The sequence below is a fragment of the Marmota marmota genome, unplaced genomic scaffold, assembly GCF_001458135.2.
Source record: "Marmota marmota marmota unplaced genomic scaffold, marMar, whole genome shotgun sequence".
Lineage (NCBI taxonomy): Eukaryota > Metazoa > Chordata > Mammalia > Rodentia > Sciuridae > Marmota > Marmota marmota.
Window position 1 is genome coordinate 43696235 of NW_026000026.1, and position 22020 is coordinate 43718254.

The 22020-nt window shown below is 41.2% G+C and overlaps 1 protein-coding gene across 1 annotated transcript in view; it reads left to right on the plus strand.

Moving 5' to 3' along the window:
* Window positions 1-22020, plus strand: part of Slc24a3 (solute carrier family 24 member 3) — a 530728-nt gene that overhangs the window by 300747 nt on the left and 207961 nt on the right. Inside the window, exon 3 of the mRNA XM_048811364.1 lies at window positions 8112-8188. Within this exon, the coding sequence (XP_048667321.1) occupies window positions 8112-8188 (77 nt within the window). The remainder of the gene's footprint in view (window positions 1-8111; window positions 8189-22020) is intronic.

The window sequence follows — 22020 nt, forward strand, 5'->3', positions numbered from 1 at the left end:
AAGTTCTAATGTGCCAAAGGCTGTAGGGATGCCAAGGACCACATTATACCATTACACAGTACAGGCTAGGATATGCTGTGTAACAAACAGCCCCCAAATCTCAGTGGCTGCAAAGAATAAAATGATGCATTTTATTCATGCTGCATGTATAAAATGTATCAAGGGAGTGAGGATTCTGCTATGTCACTCAAGGTCCCAGGCTGATAGGAGATTCCTCCTGATTTATGTTTCAAGAATATTGAGACAATAAAATACAAGATGCTGAGATAAGGGCCTGATGTTGTGATGGCTACAGCATCCTGCTTCCCTTCTGCTTAGACATGTTGAAGGATCTAGTCTCTTTCGGATGTGTTCATCCCTACCCTGGGCTGCTCCTTGATCAATATGTGATTAATATGTCTAACATATTAATGATATGTGATATAGACACTAGCTTTCAAAGCCAGATGTGATCCATTTCATTTTGGTCGCATTTCACTAACAAAATTAGCTTCATGGTCCCACCTAACCTTTGATGAGTTGTAGAAAGTATTTCTTCCAAGTCTCTGGAACAAAAATAAATGGGATATTTGTGAGCAATGCTAATGGACACTGGAGTTGGGATCGTTATAGGAAGTTTTACTGAAATGAGCCTCCCAGCATCATTTATCAGCTAATTTTGTCTTGTGTTTATACAAAAACCACCTCTTGAAAAAAAGGCCCTCTGTGTTCATTTACATTTGTATTCGCTTGACATTTATGTCACTTTCATGGATCCCTGCCTGGTAGATGCTGGCAATAGAGAAAGAAATGACAGTGTTCCTGTCCTCAGGAGCTCATAGTGTCCCTGGATCTAAAATACATATGGGTAAGCAATGTGATTGTGAAATCATTTGATGGGCACTTGCACAGTACAACAGGGGCACAAATAGAGTCAGAGAAGGCTCTGTGGGAGACCAGGTAAATAAGATACCTGGCAGAGTTCAGAATGTTCCAGCCAGGGAAAGTAGGAGCAGCAGGTTTTACAGGGGTGAGGAGGGGTGGGGTGGTTGGAGCACTGACAAATGAAAGTGTCTCAAACAATAGGGTAAAGTAACCCATTGCTGCAGGGAAGAGTCGGACAACGTTAAGACCCCCACTTTTGGGAGCAATCTTAGAAGATCAGTCCATCAAGTTGTATTAGGTATTTTTCCCTAAGAAAGATGCTGAGATGAGGGCCTGATGTTGTGATGGCTGCAGCATCCTGGATCCCTTCTGCTTAGACATGTTGAAGGATCTAGTCTCTTTCGGATGTGTTCATCCCTACCCTGGGCTGCTCCTTGATCAATATGTGATTAATATGTCTAACATGACATGAACACTTTTCACCTCTCTGCAAACCTCTGTTTAGACTCTTCAAACTCAGGCCTCATGAACACAGCCAGGAGACAGAAGGGAAGCAAGGACACTGATTGCTGTTGCCTTGGAAAGGGGGATTCACTCCATTCAGGGCTTTGTGGTTTCCATGGGAACAGCACTGATGCTGTTGCTGGCCCCCAGGTTTGGCAGGATATACTGGAAGGAAATTGGAGAGGAGAAAAAGAGGAACAGAAAGAGACTTTGCAGACTTTGAAGGTATTTGGGGGAAATCTCAGCTGAACAAGGCTGCTCCATTTTCCCTGCATACGTAACCATTCCCAGCATGCCACATAGGCTGTGTGGTTCCAATGGGATATATTCACACAACTCCTATGGACTAAACACCATCCTGTGGAAAAAGATACCAATGCAAGCCAGACAAAAATTGGCAATCGGTGGATTTCAACACCAAGACCAGAGAGGAATGTGCCAGATCAGGATTTTGTTATTGTTATAATTAGGAATAATGACAGGTAACTCCAGGAAACATGAATGGTAGGTATTTCACATACCTTGTCTACAAACTTCATAACAACTTCACAAGAATGACATCGACACACCCATCTACAGTTGGAAATGGGGCTCTGCATGGTATTGGGGGTCATCTGGACAGGGCTCTTATTCCCCACTGCAGGTCTTATACAAAATACAACCCAAAGGAAATGTCAGTGAACACTCTTATTCCAGTTCTAAGAGATGAGGAAACACACTTAAGCAGGGTGACATCACTACCAGCCATTAGCTCTGCAGGAGACACTGGAGGCCCCACACTGTTTAGCCTCCTATTTTGTAGATGAAGGAACCAAGTCCAAGAAGCACTGGCAGAGCCTTCCAATCCAGTGTGCCACCCTGTCTTCATATATGCCTTTCAGATAGCTGCGGCTACTTTAAATACATCATTTCCCATGTGCATGTGCAAGGTACCAAAGTGTGTCATCTGTACCCCAGAGTTTGCCTGGTCTCTTAAAAGCAATCTTAGCTGCTGCTATCAGCTTTTTCCTGAACCATGGAGCCAGCTGGACAAAACTGACTTACTCCATCCCTACACCCCAGGGGTTGCTATCTTCAGAGTTCTTCATCCCACACTTATTAGGTGCTTGTTGTGTATACTACATCATCCCATGTAGTACTACTTGGAGCAGTGAGGAGGATGGTCAGTGGATAATTTGAGGCCCAGAGAGCAGATTGTCAGTGGATAATTTGAGGCCCAGAGAGATTCAGTGACATGTCACCAAAGGCCCTACTTGTGGGAAGTGATAGGATTGAGCTGTACATCTGCATATTCCCAATTGAGGGCACAAAAGTCAAACCTGGAATGAGAGAGGACTGTATTCTTTGCAAGTTGCATGCAAGTACTTTGAACCTATTGTTACAGTTTCATCATCATCCTGATGTATACTTGCTTAGAGGGGGCTATGATGAGAAAGCAGTCAGGGTACGTATGATCTATATCAGGTGAAGCTTTCCAGGGGAATATTTAACCTGGTCATTCTTTCTACCTTGTTGTTAACTATCAAATAAGAATTCTTGTCATTCGTGAAGCAGAGTGATTGCTTCAAGATGATTGCTTTAGCTCTTCTCTGCCTTTCTCCACTGCACATTCCCTACCTTTATCTCAGCCATGGACCAACCACATAAAATTTGCAAGGAAGCCACATAGTGCCAACTGCTCCACTAATAGTCTCTGGTGTGAGCTGCACCCAGGCAGTGGCTGGCATCACCTCATAGAGAACTTTTATACATTTTCTCATGACCAGACATCACCTTCTGCTATGGGAAGGTGTCTTTCACCAGGGCCAGTAGCACTCACCTAGTGATGGATCAGATCAAGATCTAGAAGGCACAATAAGAACAGGTTCCTACCAAGATGCTTAATTCCTGGAATAGAGAGAAAGGAGGGTTCCTGAATATCAAGGATATTAAGGAGGATCCTGATTACATTTCTGTGGTCTCATCTCCCTCCTGCTTGGACAGGACCTTGGATGGCTCTTCAGCAGACATTTCAGAGCCAGCATTAGGTCGTTTGGGTCCTGCCCCCTCCAAGTGCATCCTGGTCTTGCCTAAGAGTCCCAAGGTTACCCATGTGTTGGCTGGGCATAGAGATCTCTGGCAAGGCCCTTCTCCTACAAAAAGGCAAAGCCAATGGAATCCATGTCTTCAGTCAACTTTTATTTAATCTGCTTGTTGTTTGTGGAGTATCAAGGGGATTTCAAATCAAAATGCCTGGATTCAAAACCAGCTTTCTTATTTCCTGACATGGATCTCTGGGTAGAACCACTACACTGCCTGGGTTACTGCATGGATGAGGTGGCAGTGAGGAGGGAGGATGGAGCTATTGATTGTGTGGACACACTGTGGCTGCAGGCTCATGCCTTCCGCCTCCTGTCTCATAGCATTGGTCAATGCTCATGTGTTGACTTAGCTCTCTTCATGTACTGCCCTTGGACCGTTATTTCTTAAAGCTACTTTACTCCTCAAGTAGGAAGCCAACTAGGCAGGAAGTTGAGCAATCGCTGGCTGCCACATATTTGTGACAAAACATACCTCAATCCTCACCTCTATATCCTTCTCAATTCCCCAAATGGTTAGGGACCTCACCTAGGCAGTTCTCATATGTTATTTGTTGGGTTGGCACTCTCCCAGGGAAGACAACTGGCTTTTTATCTATGTGATAGCAATTGTGATCAATAAATTAACTTGGTATCCTATTATCCATCTCCAGCTCGCAGGGTGGGAAGACAATAAGAGTGGTTACATCTGAACCCTGGAACGAGCCAATGCTGAAAAAATCCTATGGCAATGACAACTGAGAAATGCAAAGAAAAATCAGCCTATCTGTTTCTCTCTGGTGGTGTGGCAGCAGAATTTAGATCAGCTCAGATCCTCTTTTTGGAGAAAGTCATGAAAAAGAAGAGGTCTCTGGGTAGAGTGTGATTACAAGTTGGTGCAAGGGGATGGGATGACAACGTTAGGGGCAGTCACTGCCCTGAATTTTCTGGCCCTGCTCTGCAGGCTTCTAGCTATGGAACTTCAAGTGTGCTACATAATCTTCTTGTCTTTTGAAATCCTCATGTGAAAAATGGGAATAACAGCATTCTGTGGGGGTGGAAACGGATAGTGGAGGCACAGTACAAGACTCAGTGCCTTCCAGAAGCAGGTGCTCAATAAATGTGCACTGTTGTCATTTTTGCCTAGTTTTGATATCAGTCCGATGGCTTCCCTGCCCAGGGTCATTTTCTCAAACATGTTAGGTTCATCACCAGCCAACCTAGGCTTAAACTTGGCTCCCGATATTACTGAGAATTTATATAAAAAGCCTCAGGAAAAAGTTGCAAAATTGTGGACATTGGGTGTCACATCTTCAGGACCAAAAATTGGGATGCAAACTCTAGGCAAAGCCAGGAAGCATGGAAGCCAGTCGCCTTACTGGAAAAGTCTGGATTGGAGGCACCAGTCCCAAAGGAGTGGAACATAGCTGCTCTGAAAGGGCTTTTCCTCTTCTAGTTTACTGAGTTTGAAAAATGGGAATAAAAGAACATTTCTCAAAGTTTATGATCCAGTTTGGACTTTTGGGAGAGGGAGAGGAAATGTGGGAACTACCAGGTGGTTATTGGTGCTAAAACTCATTTACCTAAAGAGAGTTCAAAGTGAAAGTTAAAGGATAAAGCTTGATGGCATCTCAAGAATGTAAGAGATTCTGTGAGTAGACAGAGAGGAAGAAGGGGGGAAAGAAGGATGACTAAAAGGCTCCAAAGAAGCCCCTTGTGGACACCATCATGAGCAGGGAGGTTTTAGGAACTAAAGGGCTTCCTCCTCAGGTAGGGCTGGAGAGCTTTCTCCAGCTCTGCCCAACCTGGCAAGGGGCCAGAGCAGTAGACCTGCAGAGAAAAGAGATTAGACTTGGACATTGCAATAACATGTCTGGGATCCTTGCACATGAACTTTCCAACTTTTTCTGTGGACCTTCATCCCCTTATAGTCATTTTCAGATGTAGTTGTGTGCAGTTGCTAAGGTGAAATCCTCCAGGCTTCTTCTCATTTTCCCTATTCATTGACCTGGAGAATTCTGTACAGCATATATTTAGAACAGCTTTCACTTAGGAAAACTTGGGGTGATCACAGCATGCCTCTTGTTCCTTATCCTCCCCCTTTCAACATCTCAAATATCAGACAAAACTAGCTAGTGTGATTAACTAGACACAGGTGAGCCTTGCTTTTTGTTAAAATGGCCTTATTGAGTTAACATTGATGATGAAAAGTATACATGTTTATGGTCTTTCGATATACAGATGCTCTTGAATTTACAATGGAGTCACATTCCAAAAACTCATCAAACCCTGAAAATATTCTTAATTGAAACTATGCTTTATGCTTTATATACCTAATCTACCAAGCATCATAGCTTACACTAGCCTACCTTAAATATGCTGGGAATACTGATATTAACCCTCAGTTAGATATCGCCAGAGAGCATTGTACTGTATATCACTAGTCTGGGAAAAGATCAAAATTCAAAAGTCAAAGTATGATTTCTACTGGATAGATAAAGCTTTTGCACCATTGTAAAACTGAAAAATTATAAACCATCGTAATTTGGGGGCTGTAAATTATGAAATGATCACTATATTCCAAGATAATTAACATATCCATCACTTCTACATACTTGTTGTGTGTGTGAAAGAGAGAGAAAGAGGAGAGAGTGTTGAAAAGATTTAAGATATATCCTTCTTGGCAAATTTCAAGTACAAAATCAGTATTCTTATTTCCAGTCTCCTTGCTGTACATTAGATGATCTTGATCTAGGAGTTCACTCTGCCCCAAATACCTTGTGTCTCAGACCCAAGACCACATGATGCCTCTTACTCCAGCACTGCTCTATAAATAAAGAAGATCCTTTTCAGAGAGTATCCAATGGCTTTGGTCTCAGACAAACCTCTGGCCAATGAGCCACAATCCTGTGGCATGTGGTCTGTAATCTTCTGGGGTCCCCAGCAGATTTGGGGGCCCGTAGTCATCTACACACCCTTCAGCACCACTGCTTTTGACATTTCTCCCTCCCTGGTTTATCATCTCCTTCATTCACAATGCACTGTGGAGTCAAAGTCATCTTATACATCTTCCCTGTACACTGGTGATGGTTTCTTTGAGTACTTGCTAGAGAAAGACCAAGGACGTCCGTCACTGAGCTCTGAAAGAAAGATTACTTCCATTGGCTGGGGGTGTTTGCTGAAGGTGGGGCTGAAGTCAGGGTGTGGCCTGTGCTGCTTCTTGCAAGCACCTGGCCTGACACATCATCCAGAGAGGGATCAACAGCTTCCTATTGGAGGGATGACAGGAAGTTTCATAAAGGAGTGGTGATGTGAGAACTTGGCCATGAAGGTTGATTGATTTTATGACAGGGAGCACAGTTAGGAGTGAGGGCTGATGCTTGTGTGTATCAATAGACAAATAAAGATACAGAAAGAAGAAAGTACAAGGTATATTCAGGGAATGGCATATGATCCTATCTGGTGAGATATGAGAACAACCCAGTGCTCACTGCCCAGCTTGAACAACAAGCACAGTAAATGCTCAGTGAGTAGTTAATGAATGGACACATGCAAAGCATGAAGAAGAGGGGGAAGAAATCTCTAGTGGGAAATGGTTAGAACCCACTTGGAGCCACCAGTTCACATACTCAGGCTTAGATGCCACGGTACAGGAGGTTTGGGAGCAAGGAGGGGCCTGGCCAACCCTGTGGTGGATATCCCAGTTCCATGGCCAATATGGGTCGAGTCTGAAAGAGGAGCAGACTGACAGAGCAGGCTGGGAGTTTTAATAGTCACAGCCCACAGTCTTAAGCCATGGCAAGGAGAAAAGGAACAGAGGAAAATGGATAACTTAGAACAGGGCCTTTAACCTGCCCATGCCACAGACCCCTTTGGTCACTCAGTGAAGCCTACAAGCCCTTCTCAGAAAAAAAAAATGTTTTTTATTGCATGTAATAAAGTACGTACAGTTACAAATGGAACCTGATCATGTTGAGATGAAATTGTCAAAATATTAGAAAACAAATTTGCAAGACAGTAGTTCACATGCTTCCTTGTTAAACTTTAAGTCATAAGTGGTCATCTACAGACCACCATAGCACTGAAATGATGAGCAAGAGCCACATGGATATAATAAATAATACAGTTGGCCCTCCATATCCATGGGTTCTACATCCATGGATTCAACCAATCATTGAAAATATATTTTTCAAATTGTATGTTGTATTGAACATGTACAGACTTTTGTTCCTTGTCATTATTCCATAAACAACACAGTGTGGCAACTATTTGCATAGCATTTACAATGTATTAGGTATGATTTAGTATATGAGAGAATGTGTGCAGGTTCTAGGCAAATATTATGCCATTTTATATAAAGGACTTAAGGATGCACAGATTTTGTTATCCCCCTGAGGTCCTATATGAATACCAAGGAACAATGGCAATATGAAAATTTCTACTAGGATTCAGGCCTCAGGTTTTTCTAATGCTACTGTGGTTTGTTACTCCTCTTCTTATTTGAAGAAAACACTGAATTCTATAAAGTTTTGTAAATTAAAGATGCAAAGCTTTTTCTCATTCAAGATCATGAATCCCATATTAACACTTGGACTCTAAAACCAGAGTTGGTAACAATGTTCCAACCCTCCAGCACTGAAAATGTTGGCATTTGTACTGAGCTGGGTTTTTCTCTCTCTTCTTTAGCCCTGCATGAATTCCCCAATGACATCTTCACCAATGAGGATAGAAGACAAGGAGCGGTGGTCCTCCATGTGCTCTGTGTAAGTACCCATCTTGTGCCTCTGCCTGAGGGTTCGGAGGGCAGGAGGTAGGTGGGCAGCTGAGGTGCCTATACAGGAGTCTCCCTCCCTCCTGGTGGGAGGCCTCTGAGTCCTGTACTGAGCCATGTCTAAATGCAACATCTTTCAAAGATCACAGGTTTATATGCTGAAAGACACCTGTCTATATTTATTCCTTCAGGTTAGTGCCCAAGTGTGGATTCTGAAGTCAAACAGACTTGCTCTCCCATGTTGGCTTGATTCTCTCTCTGCTCACACACCATCCTCCTGGGGACCCCTTTCCTAACCAGCCTGTCTAATGTACCTCAGTATTTCTACTTACCATGCCTTATTTTTCTCCATGTGACCAGCCATTAAATAGTTATTTGCTTATTGTTTGTTGATCTCACATATAAGCACTATGAGAAGAGAGACTTTGTTTTGTACTTGGTCTCATTCCCACACCCATTGTTGACACATAGTGGGGATAAAAAATTTGCTAAATTCGTGAATTAAACATGATTATAACTAGAATAGCATCTGGAAAATAGTAGGTGATCAAAAATAACTTGTTTTTCCCTTCTGGACTTGTATGTTTATCATTATTTCAGCATCTTTCTCAACAGACCTACTGGATCTAAGGGCTTTCATTACCTTGTCCTCATTTGGAGAGTTTGGGCAGGATTTGTGTGTGTGTGTGTGTGTGTGTGTGTGTGTGCGCACGCGCACGTGCATGTGAAGATTTGTCTAAGGAGTGGCTGCAGAACCAGAAAGCTCCAACCAAAGTCAGGTCTAGATGCGTGATTGTTTTCCATTTCTATGGTGTTCAGTCTCTCTTGCAATGCTCTTAATTCCATTCTTGTTATTCCTGCTATGAAATAAATTCCCCCAATTTAGTGACACATCCAGTCACTATTTTGTTTTGTTTGTGAGTTCTTTGTGTCAATCATTCCGAAAGGGCATGAAGAGAATGCTGCTCAGTGTAATCTGGGGCCTTGGATGGGGCTGGAGCCACTGGTTCTAGGGGATTCCCTTCCAAGAGGACTTCTCCGCTGCCATGTCTGGTGCCTAGTCTAGGACTGGCTAAAGGACTGGCTCATCTGGGACCATGCACCAGAACTTCCTTCATGTGACTTCTCCAGCATGGCAGGCACTGGGAGTCAGACTTCCATGTGTCAGCTGGCAGCTCAGAGAGAAGAGGTTACTTTGTGGCCTTTTGTGATTTGACTTTGGAAGTCAAATTTGACATGGCATCGTTTCTGTCATACTCATTGCACTCCCAGACGACCATGACCCAAAGGAGAGGACAGAGAACTTAGTTTTCAATACACACGGGGAGATGGTTGGTAGCATACCCTGGGCTCTGGAGTCAGGTTAGACATGGGTTCGAAGCCCACTTCTACTGTATATGCTTTGTGTGTGACTTCTGACAAGAGAGGTCTGGATCCATGAGCCACCCTGAACCTAATTCCTTTCTTGATGGAAGCAATAAACACTTCAACTCTTTCCCCATCCCCACTGCACCTAGAGCAGGGAGGAAGGCATGTCTCCTTTTAACAAGTGTGTCCTCTAAAAATACCAAATGAATAAGAAATTTGGAGCCCTCCCAGCCCTCCCTGCCCTTCCAGAGAGTCTTGTGCATCAAGCAATTAATACAGATGCCAGCTTTGGCACCACAGAGGCTCTCCTGTCATGAGCCTGAGAAGGCCCAGGCGCTAAGTAGGATCAGAATTTTCCAGTAGCCATTAGCACCCTGCCACCTCAACATCTGAGACATGAGATTTCCATTCTCAGCCCAAAGTGGGGCTATTGCTTGCAGCTGGCAGTGCCCTTTCTCCACCTCCACCTCCCCAACTAAAGGTCAAGGGTAAATTTTTCCTTTGCTCTTCATGAGCCCAGAATACCCAGTAAGGCCTCTACTGTCTTTTGGGGGAGTGCATTTCTAGACTGGCATGAAAGCAGAAATGTGCAGTCGTGGGAAATATTGCCCTTAGATGCATCCTTACAAGAGTGGACATCAGCCTACAAAGGATTTTGTCATCCTTGATATTTAATGATGTTATTAGCCCCCATGCCAGTCCCTGCACTTTAGCATCCACAGTTCAAGGACTTTATGGGCCAGCGTTGGTGCCTATCCCTTCAAAACCCCATTCCAAGTGCACAAAACCCTAGAATTCTCTACCCAGACAATCTGAACACCTGTTGCCAAGGTCTTTGCAGGCCTCCTCCCAAGATCCACCATTTTAAGGCAAGAGACCCAAGTGAAGCAACCTCGAACTTGCTGCCTGGGGTTCCACATACATGTATGAGGTGCAGGGCAGAACAGAGAATTCCTCTTCTACATGACAGAAGTAAATGTTAAGGTGGACCTACTGATGCATCCCCAAGATGATGGACCACCTCTAACATTATCCAGCCCACTTTACGGGGATATCCACTCCACCCAACCCTAGACATAAGCCTCACAAGAGAAGGCCCTTTATACTGTATTTGTCACATTGAACAACAAAAGTTGCAGTTATTATTTGTTTGTTGCAGGAATGAATGATTCTTTTTATCCCTTTCATCTACCTTGGTTATTTAGGATGCTCAGGAATTGTTACATGAATATCATCGGAGTTAACAAGGATTGCTGCAAGGGCAAACAGTTGGCATTTCAGTGGCCAGCAGGAAACAGATGAATGCATGAGTCAAAACTGCCAGAAGCTAAATACAGACTTCCTGAACGTGCACATCTACAAAGCGCTTCCTGATCCCCTGCAGTATGGTAGTGCTGGGATGAGCCCTTTTAAATAGCTAAGACAGCCGCACAGCCTCACCCTTTAGGAATCCAGTGTCTTCTGAAGAAAACCCCTTATGGTCAGGACCTACCATGTATCAAGTGCTGGCCATGGTCTATACTGCAGGAGCTTACAGAAGGTACCCAGGATCTGCCTGCTCACTATTCTTAAAGGGTGAGCAGGCAGATTCCAAAGAACACTGAAGAGAGAGGATTCCAGGCAGAAGGGAGAATGGGAATTCTGTTTTTGAGGATATAGAGATTTGAGACTTCAGGGGGCCTAGAGGGAGCAGAACCAAGGATGTGGATGGTGGATGAGAAAGCAAGAGGGTGGAGAATGGTAGAACCTCACATGTGAAACACCACGAGGTGAATTAGCTGCTGCATTGGAAGTGGTAGGAAGCAGATTACTGATCTGACCAGTCCTCAGGCATACCTTCTTGCCTCAGGATAGGATTGAATAAGGTCAGCTATATACAGAGGTGACCAGAGTGGTCTTCCTCCCTGTCAGTTGCAAAAAGCCATAGAAAAGACTGGACAATTTGGATAGGGGTTTCCAGATGCTTAGAACCCTGAGGAATATCCAGGTCTGATGAGGGTCCTTCGAGAAATGAATATAGGGGATCAACATCATCCGGTGTTCTCTAGACCCCTGTAGAGCAAGTTACTTCATCCAGGTTTGAGAGAGATGACCTTCTGCCAGATGGTCCCCGCAGGCTTGTCCTATTATTCCAGGCTGCCCCAGAGAAGAGCCACTGGGCTGTCTTTTCATGGGGTTAACTGGCTGTAATCACTGGGCTCAAGAGAGTGCTAGGTGCTTTCCAGTTCTCCTATAAAACCTGACCAAAGTTAGCACTTGCACAGAAACTCAAACTCCCCATTCTGTTTGGGCCCAAGAGTTTGCTTTTCGAGTAAGGCCTATGTCCTTTAACTTCAGTTGAGACTGGATGGCTCTGAAGGACCACAGAACAGTCTTTTAAATCACAAATTTGCGAGTTCACTTCCATTTTTCCTTCCATGTAAATAATTCTCTCTTTGTGTGTGATTTATGAAACTCAAAACAGCCATTTCTGGCTCAACTTGCCGAACACTATAGCTTTCATTTCCTCTTGAATCTTTCTGCTTTCGTGGATTTAAGAATCCCTAAGCCCTGAGATTGCACTTAAAAAAAAAAAAGAAAAAATATTTCTTCCTTCCAACTGTTCTTCATTTATGGACTTATGGATTCCTCACAAGTGGGGAAATCCATGATCTTTACAATTTTATCAACAACGAATAGCCCTAAGAAAACATACTTGTCCTAGCATTTGCTTTATATCCCATCTTTCATAACATTGAGACATTAAAAGTAGGACTTCCTTCCTGTCTGTAAGGAAATTTGCCCCCTTCATAAACTCATTGAGCCTTCCTCAAACAGAGGAAGAAGCCTCTGAATAATTTTTATTTAAAACTATGTTTTATTTTATAAATATCTTGCAAAATTTTTATAATTATCCTCCATATCATAGATGATAGCTAGATCTTTGAAGTTATCGGCCAAGCTACACATTTTCCCTTCTAGTAAAAGCTGCTTTAGATAATTAATGTTTGAAATTCTTTCTCAAGTTGAGTATGGACAATTTTCTATCTTTAATAGATCAAACTCCACAGCAGGGATAAATATTTTCTATGCACCTTATCGACTTTTAAAAGTGTTCTTCCTGAGTCTGAGCCTTCCCCCCACCCCTTTTAATGTAAGTCCTCTATTCTAGCAGGCAGGTATTTCTAGGCACTTGTGTGTACAGTGGTATAAAGTATCACGCATCTGAAGATGATTTTATAGACTTTATTAGACAAAGTCTTGTTAAATGAGTCTATTTAAGAGACAGGATGCTAACTAGTGCAGCAATGCATACATGTTAAGGGTTGTGCCCAGGAAAGAAATATGAATGAGAGGGCTTGGGGTGCCACTGAGTGGTAGAGCACTTGCCTACTGTATGCGTGACCCTGGGTTTGATCCTTAGCACCACCAAGAAAAGAAAAAGAAAAGAAATATCAGTGAGAATGTTCTGTGTGCATCTTTATGTTCTAAAGCTTAGCTGTGCTCCAAAAAAAAAAAAAAAATCTCACAGGATACTTGGGATTTTATGCAGAACAGAATTTTTCTTCCACTGAGCTGTTTGGGTAGTTGCTGTCTGGCCCTCTGCCTTAACACATTCTTAACACGTTCAGTGTTAACCCCTCTCCACATCTCCAGTTTCACCCACTCCAGTGTCCAATGCCCATTAGGGGCTTTCATGCAATAAAGGAGGTAGGCTCCATATAAGGTGGAACATTCTGGAAGTTCAGGCAAGATTCCTATACTGGGCACAAAGCCAGGAATTTGGCCATTTTCCTCCAAAAATGGTAAGGAAGACCATTGAGACCTTTTAGCCCACCCCATGTCATGATGTCCAGGAGTTGATCCCAAGTTGGTGGTCTCCCTTGGCTCCCCACAACTCCTACCCATGGTTCTTTCTTGTTCCCCCTCCCAAGGAGTTTATCTGATCTGGGAATTGGGGAAACTCATTTTATGTTCTTACATCTAAATTCTCTCTCTTATTCTCATATTAGCTTTTAAGTTTAAGAATTAACTGATTTCTGTCTTGGGATTCCATTATGACCTTCCTGCTTCCCAGAACTGCAGAGAAAACCTTTTGGCACTGGAGGAAGCCCCTGGGATAAAAGCAATGAAATGTGATCCCGGAATGAAGGAATGGGGGAGGCTATTTAAATAGTATCCTCCCTCTGGTTTACAGATCTGTTCCCTGTTCCTTCAGTTTTATTTAATAGGAGGCTTAGCTGGCCTGCCTCCCTTCTGTGCACCATCTTTGTCCTCTCTGAAGAAGCACAATGGTTCTGCTCCTGTTCTGGCCATGGCTGTCCCTGGTGCAGTCTTCTGTACACCTGCCCTGCATGCTCACTACCTACCTGCATTGTTCTCTTTCTTCTTTCACAGAATTCTTACACTGGCCCAGCTCATATTCATGTTTGCCTGGCCTTGGTCACCTGCCCACATGAGTTGGCCTCCCTGAATCAGGTCTTAACCTGTCGAAAAGACTGAGTCACACAGCTGCCTCAGAAGAGCCTGAAGGGTGAAGCAGCTCTGAAAGGGAGAGTCTCAGCTCCACAGTCCAACCTTTCCCACCCACAGCAAAAATGGAGACTAACTGGGATGTGTTTTTGAAGATGCTGGAGGCTAGGTGAACCCATATCCCAGGTGACTGGAGGGGATTCTTTACTCAAACTATGTTTCCCCTTTCAGTCCTGGTGGTGGAGATGGGGAGCTTTGCTTTGGAGGGGACCTCAACAATCAGATGACATTTGCAGTTATTTCTCCTATTTAATTTTAATATCTGGAGGATATGGTTTCACTAGAGGTGATCCATTGGGCCCAGACTGCTTTTGTGAAGAGCCAGAAAATGAATTAGTTGATGTAGTAGTTAGTTCTAGGGGGCAGACAGGCCAGGATTCCAATAGGAGGTGGAGAAGACCTGTCCCCAGCTTTAGCCTCTGCAGGAACCTCCTATATCAAAAAACCACATCCCACCTCATCCCCGGGGGCTATTCTTGTCTTGCCAAGGCCATCCTTTAGTCTTTGGACTTTGGGACTCAAATCTCCCCTTACACAGATTATCACTATCCAACAGAACCTTTTGTGAAGATAGAATTGTTCTATATCTGTGCTTTCTAATTCAGTAGTCACTGACCAGAGATGGCTGTTGACCCTTTGAAGTGTGGCTAGTATGACTGAGGAACTGGGTTTTTGTTTTATTTTGTTCTAATTAGTATAAGTTTATATAGCCACATGCAGTTAGGGGTTACTCTTCTTAGAAGGCCTGGGGATGGGACTTAGGGAGGTAGTTTAGTGGTAGAGCACTTGTCTAACACACACAAGACCCTGGGTTTGATCTCCAGCAATACATACAGACATACACACACACATACACACACATACACACACACACACACACACAGAGAGAGAGAGAGAGAGAGAGAGAGAGCGAGCTAGAGATGAATGCTAATCCAGCACCTTGCCTCATTTAAATTATGGTGTCCACTGGAAATCAACAACCAGAGATGGCCAGTAAGAAGACTTGCCAGCAAAGTTTCTGCTCCTTTACTTAGTCCTCTAAATAAATGACCTATGCTTGGCCATTCCAACAAGCAGATGCATAGAAGGCAGTACCAGGCCACTAGAAACAAGGACAGGGTATAACAGGCTGGGGAAAGAGAAAGGACACTTAAGAGTAGGAGTTAGAAAACTTGTATATTGCAACAAGCTCAGTGCTTTGAAACAAGTTCCAGACCTTTGAAACAAGTTCCAGACCATCTTCTGACCTTAGTTTACCTATCTGTAAAGTGGAGCATGTGGTAGATACCCAATAAATGTTAGGTTTTCTGGTCCTCATCTTTACCCTGCCCCCCACAGCCTACAAAAGGCAGCTTACCTGTGCTTCCAAGCACCTCTTGTCATGGGACCAGAGCCAGATCCATTCAAATGTAGCTGCCATCCTTGTGAGCAATAGGACAGGGTACCATGAAGGCCTCTCTGCAACCGGCATTTCCATCAAGTCCAAGGTTTAAGGCAGGGTGCTGCCTGCTGCTGGGATTTTTAATTAATGAATAATAATTGTATGCATTTATGGGATACAATGTGATGTTCTGATACATGTATACATCGTGGAATAACCAAATCAAGCTGAATAATATATCTATCACCTCACATACACATAATTTCTGTGTGTGGAGAACATTTAAGTTCCGTTCTTTGGGGCCTGGATATAGCTCAGCAAGAGCCCTTGACTAGCATGCTCAAGGCCCTGGGTTCAATCCCCAACACTGCAAAAAAAAAAAAAAAAATCCACTCCCAGCAATTTTAGATCCATACTGCATCATTATTAACTATAAACCAAGAAAGGAAGAAGTAAAACTATCTGCTGATGGCATGATCTTATATATTGAAAACTGTACTTAAAAAAATAATTTAGAACTATAAATGAATTCAACAGAGTTGCAGGTTACAAAATCAATCTGAAAAAAAAAAAGACAGCAGCATTTCTACACAGAAACTGTGAACCATCTGAAAATGAAATTAAGAGAATAATCCATTCGATCAAATACTTAGGAGTAAATTTAACCAAGGGAGTTTTTTGAAATTTAAGGGACCTGAATGGTCTAGTTAGAATCTAGTTAGAAAGGTCCCAGCAACAATTCACTCTCTGGGCAGACGTGTTTAGTTAAGGGATTTCACCCTGGAAGAGAAAAATGATTAGAACAGCTTGTGGAATTTGCTGTTTACTCTTGGAAAAGTGCTGAGCATGTCCTTAATTTGTCAGTGTCAACACAAGGCTAAAAGTGGTGTCCAGAGAGGATTAGCACAAAGACAGTAAGTTATTATGTTTCAATAGATCTTAAGTAGGTCCCTTCTGCTCCCCACAGGCAGCTTGGTGGTGGGTTGATGTAAAGCTGGATAGAAAGCATAATGGTTTAAAGCACACATTTTCAATGAAATCCACCTGAGTTTCAGTCCTGGATTTTCTACTTATTATCTTGTAACCATGGGCAAGTTGTTTTGCTTTGCTAAGCCTGTTTCCTCATCTATCATTGGAGACCAATACAGTACCCACCTTTCATGTTGCTTTGTAGGATACCTGAAAGCAGAGGTGTAAAGCCCCTGGCAGAGTGTCTGACACTGAAAAGATCATACTCTCCATCTGTACTCACTTAGTACTTGCTGATTGTATGTGCCTCCCCAACTTTCAACTTCTAGTCCTCTTTGCAAATATGGGATTTTCTGGGTCCCCAAATTCCATTCTTCCAGCAAGCATATAGCCTCTAAATGTCAGGAAAATCCCTTAGACAGAGAGAGATTGGTGTTGGATGAATAGCTCAGTCCCCTTGTGCTTTGGTTACACTAACTGAAGCACATGAGCTACCTTGTCTTCCACAGTCCCCTTGCAGAAGTGAGATCTAGTGACTATCCCAGGAACTTTCTTAGCAACACAGATTGATTTACTGCCTTTTGGTCCCTGAATAACTTGGCCCCTCAATAACTTGCACTTGAATCTTGGTATCAAGTTCTGCTTCTGGAGCACTGGCTCACCAGGCTTTATCTACCCTTCTTACATTCTTATCTCCCACCCCCAATCCATGAGCCTGCAGGAGAGGCAGAATTCTGAGACTCCAACCCATTCCAGACATCTAGAGGAAAGAGTCTGGAGTGAGTTGATCTGTCATCACTTTGGTTCATGCTCTGAACCCAAAGCAAGACAAAAGGCAAACTAGAGAATGGACTTTGAAGTAGACAGTTTCAATTTTAATTTTATGAAGGCCTCAAATGGTAAAGAGATAATTTTTTTGTTTTAGTTCATCTTCTGCCTGTAGTAGAGAGAACATGCACATTCCTTGGATATTAAACATTTACATACAGAAACCACATACTTACAGCCTGCTGTATACACTTTTTCATATTTTTGGTCTACTTACTACTTGGTCCACCTGTTCCCCACTCCAGTATTTAATCTTATTTTTATATAGCAAATAAATTTCATCTGATCCTTTGAAATGGCTTTGCCAAAATGGTCACAGATGACATATAATAGTTATCTATAGAGTCCTTGAAATTTACAGGATTTTTTTTTCCTGCTGAAAAATATAAGCTCAAAAGCTAAGTCAAGAATGAGGAGCTGCTATTTGGGTTTATCATATGTCATAGTTTAAAGAACTAGTTTTTAGCAGATATTCAACAAATCATTCTGGATAAAATAATCAATCTGATACTCTAATTTATCAGTAATCATCCCATGTTGCTCAGTGGTTTTTGCTCTTTGTTAGTAAATAGTTCCCCGCTGATTTCATTGTCTGGAAAACCTCAGTATTAAGACCTGTGTTTCTTTTTTTTATGATAAACATTTTTATTTGTTCTACATATATCTTATTTTCTTCTAATTTATTTATTTATTCCAATTTGTTATACATGACAGCAGAATTCATTTCATGTCATAGTACCCATATAGAGCACAATTTTTCATATCTCTGATTGTACACAAAGTAGAGTCACACCATTTGTGTCTTCATACATGTACTTAGGGTAATGATAACCATCTCCTTCCACTGTCTTTTCTCTCCCTCCCATTTGCCCTAGTTACAGTTCCTCTGTTTCTCTCATGCTCCCCCCATCCCCATTATGGATCAGCATCCACATATCAGAGAAAACATTCAGCGTTTGGTTTTGGGTGATTGCTTGCTTCACTTAGCATAGTATTTTCCAACTCCATCCATTTACTGCAAATGCCATGATTTTATTCTCTTTTAATGCTGAGTAGTATTCCATTTGTATATATACCACATTTTCATTATCCATTCATCTACTGAAGGGCATCTAGGTTGGTTCCACAATTTAGCGATTGCTAATTGTGCTGCTATTTATATTGATATGGCTGCATCCCTGAAGTATGCTGTTTTTAAGTCCTTTGGTATTAAACCAAGGAGTAAGATAGCTGGGTCAAATGGTGGTTCCACTCCAAGTTTTCCAAGAAATCTCCATACTACTTTCCAAATTGGTTGCATCAATTTGCAGTCCCACCAACAATATATGAGGGTGCCTTTCCCCCCACATCCTCGCCAACACTTATTGTTTATATTCTTGATAGCTGCCATTCTGACTGGAGTGAGTTTTGATTTGCATTTCTCTAATTGCTAGAGATATTGAACATTTTTTCATATATATGTTGATTGATTGAATAACATCTTCTCAGAAGTGTCTCTTCAGTTCCTTGGTCCATTTATTGATTGGGTTATTTATTTTTTGGGTTTTGATTTTTTTAGTTCTTTATGTATCCTAGAGATTAGTACTGTATCTGATCTGTAGTAAAAATTTGCTCCCATTCTGTAGACTCTCTAATCACCTTCACTGATTGTTTCTTTGGCTGAGAAGGAACTTTTTAATTCGAATCCATCCCATTTACAGATTTTTTTATTTTATTTCTTGCACTAGAAGTGTCTTTTTAAGGAAGCTGGGGCCTAATCCAACATGATGAAGATTTGGGCCCACTTTTTGTTCTTTTAGGCACCAGGGTCTCTGGTTTAATTCCTGGGTCTTTGGTCTACTTTGAGTTGAGTTCTGTTCATGGTAAGAGATAGGAGCTTAACTTCATTTTTCTGCCTATGGGTTTCCAGTTTTCCCAGAACCATTTGTTGAAGATGCTATCTTTTCTCCAATAAATGTTTTTGGCACCTTTGTCTAGTATGAGGTAACTGTATTTATGTGAGTTTGTCTCTGTGTCCTCTGTCCTGTACCCATTGGTCTACATGTCTATTTTGGTGCCAATACCATGCCATTTTTGTTACTATTGCTCTGTAATATGATTTAAGGACTGGTGTAGAGATGCCACCTGCTTCACTCTTCTTGCTAAGAATTGCTTTGGTTATTCTGGGTCTTTTATTTTTCCAGATGAATTACATGATTGCTTTTTCTATTTCTATGAGGAATGCCATTGGGATTTTGGTTGGAATTGCATTAAATCTTCACAGTGCTTCTGGTAGTATGGTTATTTTGACAATATTAATTCTGCCTATCTAAGAACAAGGTAGCTCTTTCCATCTTCTAAGGTCTTCTTTAATTTCTTTCTTTAGCGTTCTGTAGTTTTCATTGTAGAGGTCTTTCATCCCTTTCCATAAGTTGATTCCCAAGTATTTTTTGAGGCTATTTATTTTAGAAATTTTCTGGTAGAATTTTTTGGATCTTCTAAGTATAGTATCACATCATTAGCAAGTAGTGATAGTTTGAGTTCTTCTTTTCCTATTCATATCCCTTTAATTTCTTTCATCTGTCTAATTTGCCTTTGCTAGAGTTTCAAGAACTGTGTTAAATAGAAGAGGTGAAAGAGGGCATCCCTGTCTTGTTTCAGTTTCTAGGGGGAATGCTTTCTATTTTTCTCCATTTAGAATGATGTTAGCCTGGAGCTTAGCATAGATAGCCTTTATAATATTGAGATATGTTCCTGTTATCCCTAGTTTTTCTACATGTTTTGAACATGAAGGGGTGCTATATTTTGTCCAGTGCTGTTTCTTCATCTATTAAGATGATCATATGATTCTTATCTTTAAGTCTATTGATGTGATGAATTACATTTATTGATTTCTGTATATTGCATCCCTGGGATGAACCCCACTTCATTATGGTGTACTGCTTTTGATATGTTTTTGTATTTGATTTGCCAGAATATTATTGAGAATGTTTGCATCTATATTCATTAGAGATATTGGTCTGAAGCTTCTTTCTTTGGTGTGTCTAGTTTTGGAATCAGGGTGATACTGGTCTCATAGAATGAGTTTGGAAGTGTATCCTCTTTTTCTATTTCATGATATAATTTGATGAGTATTGGTATTAGTTCTTCCTTGAAGCTCTTGTAGAACTCAACTGTGTACCCATCTGATCCTGGGCTTTTTTTGGTTGGTAGGCTTCTAATGGTGTTTTCTGTTTCATTGCTTGAAATTGATGTATAACCTGTGTATATCATCCTGATTCAGTTTGGGCAAATCATATGACTCTAGAAATTTGTTATACCTTTAATATTTTCTGTTACTGGAGTACAAATTTTCAAAATAATTTCTATTTATCTTCTGTATTTCTGTAGTGTCTGTCATGATCTTTCCTTTTTCAGAGTGGATGTTAGTAATTTGAGTTTTCTCTCTCCTTCTCCTTTTTAGCATGGCTATGGGTTTATCAGTGTTGTTTACTTTTTCAAAGAACCAACTTTTTGTTTTGTCAGTTTTTTCAATTATTTCTTTTGTTTTGATTTCATTAATTTCAGCTCTGATTTAATCATTTCCTGTCTTCTACTGCTTTTGGTGCTGATTTGTTCTTCTTTTTCTAGGGCTTTGATATGTAATATTAGGTCATTTATTTGTTGACTTTTTCTTCTTTTAAGAAATGAACTTCTTGCAGTGAGCTTTCCTCTTAGTTCTGCCTTCATAGTTTCCAGAGATTCTGATATGTTTTATTAGTGTTCTCATTTACTTCTAAGAATTTTTTGATATCCTCCTTGATGTCTTTTGCAACCCATTATTCATTCAATAGCATATTATTTAGTCTCCAGGTGTTGGAGTATTTATTTTATCATTGATTTATAATTTCATTTCAATTATGATCTGATAGAATGCAGGGTAGTATCACTTCTGTTTTCTATATACTAAGAGTTTCTTCGTGGCATAATATATGATCTATTTTAGAGAAGGATACATGTGTTGCTTAGAAGAAAGTGTATTCACTTGTTGATGGATGAAATATTCTATATATGTCTGTTAAGTCTAAGTCTTTTGATTATATTTTTGAGTTCTACAGTTTCTTTGTTTAGCTTTTATTTGGAAGATCTATCCAGTGGTGAAAGAGGTGTGTTAAAAGTCACCCAGAATTATTGTGTTGTGGTCTATTTAACTTTTTAACTTGAGAAGAGTTTGATGAATGTAGATGTCCATTATTTGGGGCATAAATATTTATAATTGTTATGTCTTGTTGGTGTATGGTTCCCTTGAGTAGTATGAAATGTCCTTCTTTATCCCTTTTGATTTACTTTGGTTTGAAGTCTACTTTATTTGATATGAGGATGGAAACCCCTGCTTGTTTCCACAGTCCATGTGAGTGGTATGTTTGTTTTCTTTCACCTTCAGTCTGTGGATGTCTTCCTGTGAGGTAAGTTTCTTGAAGACAGCATATTGTTGAGTCTTTTTTTAAAAAATTCAATCTGCCAGTTTATGTCTTTTGATTGGTGGTTGTAGGGCATTAACATTCAGGGTTATTATTGAGACATGATTTGTTTTCCCGGTCATTTTTGTTTATTTTTGGTATTTAACATGACTTGGTTTTTCCTTTGATTGGTTTTTCCTTTAGTGTAATAACTCCCTTTGCTGATAATTATCATTGTTGTTTTTCATTTCCTCCTCAAGGAATATTTTGCCAAGGATATTCTATAGTGCAGACTTTCTAGCTGTTAAATTCTTTTAACTTTTGTTTCTTATGCAAGGTTTTTAATCT